General features: G+C 46.1%; 1 protein-coding gene across 1 annotated transcript in view; it reads left to right on the forward strand.

Moving 5' to 3' along the window:
- LOC143019804 (all trans-polyprenyl-diphosphate synthase PDSS1-like) overlaps nucleotides 1–10,000 on the forward strand; it is a 48,432-nt gene that overhangs the window by 2,378 nt on the left and 36,054 nt on the right. The window contains exon 2 of the mRNA XM_076175788.1: nucleotides 5,970–6,134. Coding sequence (XP_076031903.1) covers nucleotides 5,970–6,134 — 165 coding nt within the window. The remainder of the gene's footprint in view (nucleotides 1–5,969; nucleotides 6,135–10,000) is intronic.

Genomic DNA, 10,000 nt, shown 5'->3' on the forward strand with positions numbered 1-10,000 from the left:
AGGGAGGAAGAAGAGGAGGAGAAAGGGAGGAGGGGAGGAAGAAGAGGAGGAGAGAGGGAGGAATAAGAGGGTGGAGGGGAGGAAGAAGAGGAGGAGGGAGTGGGAGATGGAGGAAGAAGAGGAGGAGAGAGGGAGGAATAAGAGGGTGGAGGGGAGGAAGAAGAGGAGGAGGGGAGGAAGAAGAGTAGGTGGATGGGAGGAAGAAGAGGAGGAAGGGGAGGAAGAACAAGAAGAGGAAGTGGGAGAGGAGGAGGAGGGGTGGAAGAAGAGGAAGGGGAGGAAGAAGAGGAGGAGGATGGGAGGGAGGAGAGGAGGAGGAGGAAGAAGAGGAAAAGGAGAGGGAGAGGAGGAAATGGGGGGAAAAGAAGAAAAGTGAGGAAGATGAAGAAAAGTAGAGGAAGAAGAGGAGGATGGGAGGAAGAAGAGGAGGAGGAAAGGGAGGAAGAAAAGGAGAAGGGGAGGAAGAGGATGAAATGGAGGAAGAAGAAGAAGAGGGAGGAAGGGGAAGAAGAAGAAGAGTAGAGGGAGGAAGAAGAGGAGGAAGGGGAGAAAGAAGAGGAGGGAGGAGTAGAGGGTTATGTGTCACCAGTTTTTTTTGTAACGTTAGGCTACAATACGGATAATATTTAGGGATCTCAAAGGAGACGTATGGTAGTTGAGCGGATGGATAGAAAAAACTCAACATTTACTTATTTTTTTTTTTTTATCATTTAATATTATTATTATTGTATATATCTATATATATATATATATATAATATATATATATATATATATATATCTAATTTTTTTTTTTTTTTTTTTTTTTTTTTTTTTTTTTTTTTTCTCCAAGGGGAGATTAAGCTTAAGTCATGAGAGCGCTGCGAACCTCTGGTCCATAGGGACGCCACTCAATTCCCCCAAAACTGCATAGAATGCATGCGGTCACAGTCTTGTGCGAGGAGTAGGGGAGGTGAGGAGGCAGGTGGAGGAGGATTAGGAGGAGGAGGAAGAAGAAGAGGGAGGGGTGGAGAAGAGAATGAAGAGGACGGGGAGAAGGAGGAGGAGGAGGAAGGGGACGAGGAGGAGGAGGGGAGGAGGAAGAGGAAGAGGAAGAGGACGGGAACTAGGAGAAGGATGGAAAGGAGGAGAAAAGTAATTGTTGTCCGGCTTTTGATAATTAACCAGCGTTTCCATCCTTGTGGAGAATATCGCACGCCTTACCGGAGAGAAGTCCCTGTGGAGGAGGAGGGAGGAGGAGGAGGAGGAGGAGGAGGAGGAGGAGGAGGGAGAAAGAGAAATAAAGAAGAGGAAAAGTAAGAGTAGATGGAAGAGGAGGAGGTGCATCGACTTGGACGAACGTGGACGTGTGTGTGTGTGCGTGTCTATGTCAGTGTGTGTGTGTGTGTGTGTGTGTGTCTGCCTGTGACTATGCATGTGTGGGCCTGTGTGTGTGTACGTGTGTCTGTGTTTATGTCTGCAAGTGTGTGTGTGTGTGTGTGTTTGTGTGTGTGTGTGTGTGTCTGTGTCTTTGTCTGCAAGTGTGTGTGTGTGTGTGTGTCTGTGTCTTTGTCTGCAAGTGTGTGTGTGTGTGTGTGTCTGTGTCTTTGTCTGCAAGTGTGTGTGTGTGTGTGCGTGTCTATGTCTACAAGTGTGTGTGTGTGTGCGCGCGCGTGCGTGCGTGCGTGTCTATGTCTACAAGTGTGTGTGTGTGGGGGGCTTGTATCTGTGTCTGTGTCTATGCAAGTCTGTGTGTGTGTGCGTGCGCGCGTGCGTGTGTCTGTGTCTGTATCTGCAAATGTGTATGTGTGTGTGCTTGTGTCTGTGTCTGTGCAAGTGTATGTGTGTGTGTGTGTGTGTGCGCGCGTGTCTGTGCCTGTGTCAATGCAAATCTGTGTGTGTGTGTGTTTATGCATTGTGTGTGTGTGTGTGTGTGTGTGACTATGAATGTGTGTGTCTGTGTTTATGCATGTGTGTGTGTCTGTGACTATGTGTGGACGTATGTGTGTGTGTGTGTGTGTGTGTGTCTTCAAGCGGAGGTACGCCTGACTTTGAGGCCTGTGGCCCCGGCCTCAGCACTGACCTATTTTAGGAAGATACAGTCGCCTTGTGGTAGGAGTTTTAGTAATGGAACTCGAAGGGAGTCAGGGGAAGCACGGGGGGCGTGGGAGAGGAGCAGAGTCCCCCTCCCCCTTTGGCTGCTGGGCCCCTAATTTCAAGGAAGATTTTTTTTCTTTTTCTTTTTTGGTGTATCCTTTTATAGTGTGTGTGCGCGCGCATTTCTGTTATATGTACATGTACTTATAAGTTCTGTATATATTAATCTATAGGTTTGAAGTATATTGCAAATATGTATGCATAAATGTATTTGTGTGTATATACAGTAGATGTTTGTATCTTATCTGTTATAATAATAAGGAAAATGCAATAATATATATATACATATAAATGTAATCATGATATATTTTGTGCGCCAAGCCCCCCGACCTTCACCCCTCTCCCCCCCCCCCCTTTTGAAGCGGAGGTGGGAGGGCTGCTCACAGCAGAATAAAGTCGTCCGGTGTCAGGGTGGGGGGGGGAGGTGGACGACGACTTTTTGGACAAAACCTGCGCCTTCCCCCCCCCCCCCTACGCCTCCCCTCCTTCCCACTACCCTCTGTGCCTCCCCCTCCCCCTCCCCACACTCATTTTATGTGACGTGATCCCTGTCTTGGAAATGGATCATCATGTCTCCCCGAAGATGCGGGGGGGGGGGGGATGCTGCTGCACAGGATATCTCTCTCTCTCTCTCTCTCTCTCTCTCTCTCTCTCTCTCTCTCTCTCTCTCTCTGTATCCCTCTCTCTCACCCTCTCCCTCTCTTTCTCTCCTTTACCCCTCTCCCCCTTCTACTCTTCCCTCCTCCATCCCTCCCCTCCTCCATCTCCCCTCCCTCTCCTCTCCCTCTCCCATCCCTCTCCCGTCCTTCTTCCCTCCCTCCCTCCCTCTTCCGTACCTCTCCGCCCTCTCCTCTTCGTCTCCCATCCGTCTCCCCACCCTCGCATCCTCCCTCTCCCTCCCAGAGTGTTAGGGGGCGTGGGGAGGGGAGGGGAGGGGAGGGGAGTTGGGAAGAGTTTGACTCGCCGACTAGCGGGAACGTTTGATTTACCGATGCATTTGATAGAGACAAAAATTTCCCCTTTCTTTTATTTACAGATGCATCTGATGAGAAAAAATCCTCTCTTTTTATTTACTGACGCATCTGATAAGGAAAAAAAATATCCTCGCGTTTATTTACCGATGTGTCTGATAGAGAAAAAAATAATTTCGTTTCCTCGTTTACTTACTGATGCATCTGATATAAAATACAAATAAAGAAAACCAGTTGACTTCTCACGTTCCGTCTTGTCCCGACTCTCGTGGGAAATGACATCACATCACAGTCATCTTAACCCAAAACCCAACTGAACGTCTCCTAAACCCGAACTTACCCTAAATCCTTAACCTTCCTGGGATTTATATTCGCACGCTGGAGACAAGAAATTAGAATAGAAAAGGATTTTAACGAACGAAGGTTTGAATTGACAAATACGTGAATAAGGTCATTGAATGTGGAGTGGATGGGAAAGGCTGCTCGTTTCCGTCGCGGAACTTAGTAAGTTATCAGAAATTGACTTAGCGCGAGTCTTCCTGTCATTCATTTTTTTCAGAAGCTGTCATAGTAATAATATATATATATATATATTATATATATATATATATATATATATATATATATATCATTGAAAGTGATGGCTGGTTTGCACTTGTTATATTCTTAAGAGTATTTTCCATATGCCTTACTATGTACAAATGCACAACTAGCCATCAGTTTCAATGAGGTATGCATAAGAGAAAGTCTCCTACCGAGGGAGCGAGGGAGGGATATATATATATATATCTATATATATATATAATGTATATATGTGTGTGTGTGTGTGTGAGTTCTACCTGCCTTCACAGGCCCTTAGGCTCCTGCCTGCCTGAAGCTGTTGGATTGGCCAGTGATAAATCGGCGGCGTTTCTATCCTTGGGGGCAACAATAACGCGCCCAAGAAGAGGTGAAGTCAGGGAGAGATTCCACCAGGGAGGAAGCGAGGGAGAGAGAGAGAGAGAGAGAGAGAGAGAGAGAGAGAGAGAGAGAGAGAGATGGAGGGGGGGAGGGTGGTAGTAGAACGGAGGGAAGATGGTTGAAGTTCAAAAGTAATAACCATTCGTTTCTTGAGACTAGAATTGTCCTTGGTCACACACATACACACACACACACACACACACACACACACACACACACACACACACACACACACACACACACACACACACACACACACACACACACACATATACTCGGTGGCGCAGTTGGTAGAACGCTGAGCTGCCACGCATCTCCTGGTTCGAATCCTGCCCAGGGCCGGAATTATTTCGGTACTGCTGCGCTTCGGGTCGTTACTCTGACTCTCGTGGGCGGGGAGTTGGGTGTGTGTGTGTGTGTGTGAAAGGTCATAGCATTACCCATAGATCGGACCTACGAGCTCTGAGCTCTCTTCCGGGAGGGAAATAGCTGTCGATCACGAGTCCAACACGTGATCCAAAAGACCAAGTGAATACACACACACACACACACACACACACACACACACACACACACACACACACACACACACACACACACATATATATATATAATATATATATATATATGTATAACAAGTGGTTCTGGTCTGTAAGGGTGTCACTAAATATAAATAAATTGGTGTGGGTGTTCATGGATCAGATGATGTATTTGTCTATACTTATTCTTTCGTTTGTTTTTTATCTTTTGTTTATCTGTCTATCAATATCTTTATTCATTCATTTATTTCGTTTATTTATTCGTTTGTTTAATTTATTTATTCATTCATTCGTTTATTTTATTGAATTGTGTATTAACTTATTTTCTCAGCGTCGCTTGTCAACCTGTGATGTCATAGGTGTACCCCTTCGGCCCGCACTCACGCACAATGAATAAAAAAACCTAAAATAGAGTAGTCAACGAATGGAATAGACTTAGTAACCATGTAGTGAGCGCTGAAACTATCGGTTGTTTTAAGAAACTGTTAGACAAATTTTATGGATGGGGATGACAGGTGGTCATGGAACTGCCAGGTGTAGGCCTCATGGTCTCTTGCAGTCTCCTTCATTATTATGTTCTTATGTAAAACTAGATGAAAATAACAATGAAATAGAAAATGGGAAAACAACTTTAAGGCTCTGCACAAAATAAACTTTGATAGATAGATAGAGATAGAGAGAGAGAGAGAGAGAGAGAGAGAAAGAGAGCCAGGTAGAATTTATAATAGAAGTGATACTAAATGCTATCGTGATATACTTACCCCCCTAGCATGACGTTTTTACCCCCCGTCCCCGCCCCCAGTGGAGTCATAATAACCCCCCCCTCCCCCTCTGGTTCATAACGACCTGCCGTGGAGGTGCCCAGTCACCTTTACCCGAAGTGCAAGGACTTCCTAGGCGAGTAGCAAGATTATTGGTAAAAACTCGGAAAAGTTCGTCAAATAGCGTATCAAGGCAATGCAAGGTGACCTACATGAAGATATATATATATATATATATATATATATATATATATATATATATATATATATATATATATATATATATATATATATAAAGAAAAAGTAATGTAGCACACTGGTAAAATTAAACTGATAGTCCACTATCGGAAAATAGTTTTTATCCTCAATAGTGTATTGTAAGTTTTATATATATATATATATATATATATACATATATATATATATATATATAGATGTGTGTGTGTGTCTGTTGTTTGATTCCTTTTTTGTACTATGTACTCTTCTAAGAAATGTTGAGGTTTAAGAGAATAGAAGTACTTCTTTGACATCCTGGATGTTCTCCACAGCGCACCCCTCTACAGCTTCTGTTGAATTAATCTTTGCATTTTTTCCTGTTTACAGTGGGCGGCGTCTCCGTGGCGGTGTGGGCGTAGTAGGCGTGGTCTCCACGTGGGCGTCTGTCAGTCCCAGCTCCACCAGACGGGACGCCAGACGGAGGAACCTGAAGCACGACCTCACCAATTCTGGGAGGGCGACCTCAAGGGCATGGTGGCTGATATCAAGAAGGTGAGTACAAGAAGACTTTCTTCTGCAGGCCTTGTGCTCCCACCACCCCCACCCCCATTATCACAAAAAATATCATGTGATGTCACGTTAAAGAGGAGAAGGAAGAAGAAAAGGAGGAGGAGGAGGAGGAGGAGGAAATTTTCTTGACCAAGAGGTATTTTTTCAGTGTCATAGTTCATCGAACTGCAGATTTTTTCCTCCCTCTTCTCTGTCTCCTTCTCTCTCTCTCTCTTTCTCGCTCTCTCTCACTCTCTCATTCTTTCTCTTTATATATATGTATATATATATATATATATATATATATATATATATAAATATATATGCCTCTTCTTTCTATTCATTATCTCTTCCTCCTATCTCCCTCCTATCCATACATCCCTCTCTCTTCCTTTCCTCCTACCTCACCATTCTCCTCCTCTTCCTCCTCCTCCTCCTCTTCCTCCTCCTCCTCCTCCTCCTCCTTCCACTCTACTCTTCCATTCCGCTCCTCCTTTTTCTGTGCCTCCTTCTCTTCCTCCTCCTCCTCCCTCCCCGTCCCCCTTGTGGTCATCTGGAGTATTTCATAGTCGATTGAGCTCGCGGCGCTTGTGGGGGGGAGGGGGGTTGCCCGCGCCCTTAAACCCCCAATCCCCAACCCAACCCCTCTCCCTCTCTTTCCTGTGCTTGAAGGAGAGTGCAAAGGAAGAGAGAACGAGCAGGAGGAGGAGGAGAGGAAAAAGGAAGAAGTGGAGGTGGTGGGGGGGGAAAGAGAAAAGAAGAGCGAAGGAAACGAAAAAGAGAAGAAAGCGGGGAGGAGGAGGAGGAGGAGGAGGAGGAGAGGAAAAAGGAAGAAGTGGAGGTGGTGGGGGGAAAGAGAAAAGAAGAGCGAAGGAAACGAAAAAGAGAAGAAAGCGGGGAGGAGGAGGAGGAGGAGGAGGAGAGGAAAAAGGAAGAAGAAGGGGAGGTGGGGGAAAGAGAAAAGAAGAGCGAAGGAAACGAAAAAGAGAAGAAAGCGGGGATGAGGAGGAGGAGGAGGAGGAGAGGAAAAAGGAAGAAGAACTGGAGGTGGGGGGGGAAAGAGAAAAGAAGAGCGAAGGAAACGAAAAAGAGAAGAAAGCGGGGAGGAGGAAGGAGGGGAGGGGGAAGGGGGGAAAGGTGGGTGGGAAACCCCGGATCACGTGGCTGCGGCCACCACAGCCGCCACAGCCACAGCCACCACAGGAATGGCTGTGAAACTCATGGTCGGGGCTTTCACCGTCTCGGCGGAGGGGGGAGGGGGGCTATACAAGCCTGGGGGGGTAGATTGGCTGCGGCCGGAGCCGTCACCTTTGCCCTGGGTGTTCAGGTAGCAAGTAGGAGTCTCCGACGGGGGGGGGGGTAGGGAGGGAGAAGGTCTTTAGGTGTTGTGGGGGCTTAATTGAGACTGGGAGAGGATTGGATGGGGGGTGGGGAGGTAAAGTCAGGGTGATGTTATGGGGTGTATGTGGTTTCATTCGGCAACCCTTCCTTTTAATGGGGAGAAAAAGGGAGGTGGGGAGTCAAGTGAGAGTATTTTTTGTGGGGGGGGGAAGAGGGGGGTTTATGGCTGTAATGAAGTGGGTGAGAGTGACAGATGGTGGGCACTGGATGGCTTGGGGGGAGAGGGGGAGGAGGGAGGAAGAGTCGAATTGTTTGTGTTTATTTAGTTATTTGTTTGTTTGTTTTTATTCACTTACATTATTTATTTAATTTATTTATTTACTTAATTTCATTTTATTTTATTTTATTTTTATTTTTTTGGGGGGGAGGGGGGCCTTGCAACGCTCGATAAAAGTTAGTCCAGGCGGGGGAGTGGGAGGGGGAATGGGTGAGGGTAAGGAGGAAGAAAGTTAGCCTCCCCCCCTCTCTCTCTCTCTCTCTCTCTCTCTCTCTCTCTCTCTCTCTCTCTCTTTCTCTCTCTCATTATCTATTCTTTTTTAAAGAAGTGTTGGGGGACTTAATTAGGGGTTTGCAAACCAGTGACGGGTAAAAATTTACTTTAAATCAAGCGAGACCGACTCCTAATTAATGAAAAAATGTATCACTCGTTTTGTTTGTCGCCATTTTCTTACGGCGCGCATGCGCCAACATCCTTGCCAATTAAAAAAAAAAAAAAAAACACGCTGGCGAGAGCGGCTGCATTGGTGGGGGGAAGTTGGGGAGAAGTTTCGGGTGGGGGAGGTAAGGGGGGAGGGTAGCTTTACGCGGAAGATGCAGAGGTGAAGAATCTCCCGCCAAAAACGGAAGCGCACACACAGCGAGGAGGAGGAGGAGGAGGAGGAGGCGGGCTTAACGGGTGACGTCACGTCGCCTCGTCCGAGATCATCAAACGTTATGACGTCACGTTGAGGACATTTTGTATTAGTGTGGACGACGTCTGTAGACAAAGACTTTCTCCCACCCACTCGCTCGGACCGTATCGTTCCCAAAGCAGGTGTCGGGGGGAGGGGGGAGGGTGGGAGTGCAGTCCAGCTCTGACGTCACACGGGTTAGTCGGGGTTCGGGTAGACAATCCAGTTTGGTGACGGTGGTGGTGGTGGTGGTGTTTGTGATAATGATGGCGATGGTGATGACAGTTGTGAGTGTACGGAGCTCAAAAGAAAACAGTAATAATAATAAAAAAGTAATAATTAATTATGATAATAATAATAATAATAATGATAATCTATTTATATACCGAGATATTTTCCCCCTTATAAGGGAGGTAGCCAAGTCAGAGGCAGGTACCTATTCCCACCCATTCCACTCCCGTCCACCCCACCAACCCGTCCACCCCTCCCATCTCAGCTCCTCGTGGATGACGGGTCATCCCTGCATCTGCCCACTACCCTGGGTCAAACGCAATGCAGCAAGACACAGTAATAATAACAACATTGATATTAATGATAAGTCATCATCGTCATCATCATCATCATCGTCGTCGTCGTCGTCATCATCATCATTATCAGTCATCACCATCAATCCTCATCATCAAACATCATCAGTCATCATCAATCATCATCATCAATCATCATCTCGTCTATGGTTACCCCAGTTACCCAAAGAAGACGCTAAGAATTTCTTAGCTGACGCTGGAACCACGTGAAAATTTATGGCATTGACCACGTAGACAGCAGCAGCATCCTGTACATTGTCGAGGAACAGATTATCCCAACTGGCCCCACATCTTGTCTTTCCACGACAACTTCCCTTGTGACTTCGCAGAAAATTCAGGAAAACTTCATAAAGCCCCGATTGCCGGGGAGCGGTTGCGTCAAGGAAAAATGGGCCCTCCCTGATCGTAAAAGGGAGACAATTCCAAGTCCGTTGGCAATTCGACATCGGTTCCAACTTAAAACAAACTAATAAATGAAGTAATAAGTAGATAAAAGATAAAATAGGAAATAGAAATGAAGACACCGTGATAACAAAGCAACTATTGTGAGAGAGAGAGAGAGAGAGAGAGAGAGAGAGAGAGAGAGAGTGTGTGTGTGTGTGTGTGTGTGTGTGTGTGTGAGAGAGAGAGAGAGAGAGAGAGAGAGAGAGAGAGAGAGAGAGAGAGAGAGAGAGAGAGAGAGAGAGGCGTCTTCACTACCCAGTCTCCCTTGAGGCACATTGATAAAACACTACAATTGTATTTACAATGTAAGCAGGGATCCACTTTTCTACACTTTCGCCAAATTGTGCAAGTGCCACTTGTTGGAAACATCTTGCAAGCATCGTCTCCAAGACCGCGCAAGGGGCCTTCTTCTTCTGAGTCTTCTTCTACTTCTTCTGGGTCTTCTACTTCTGCGTCTTCTTCTTTTTCTTCTGTCTTCTTCTGCTTCTTCATCTTCTGCCTCCTCTTCTTCTGCCTCTTCTTCTTCTGCCTTTTCTTCTTCTGCATCTTC

This window comes from Oratosquilla oratoria, chromosome 38 (assembly GCF_046742065.1).
Source record: "Oratosquilla oratoria isolate Oo_2021 chromosome 38, ASM4674206v1, whole genome shotgun sequence".
Taxonomy (NCBI): Eukaryota; Metazoa; Arthropoda; class Malacostraca; order Stomatopoda; family Squillidae; genus Oratosquilla; species Oratosquilla oratoria.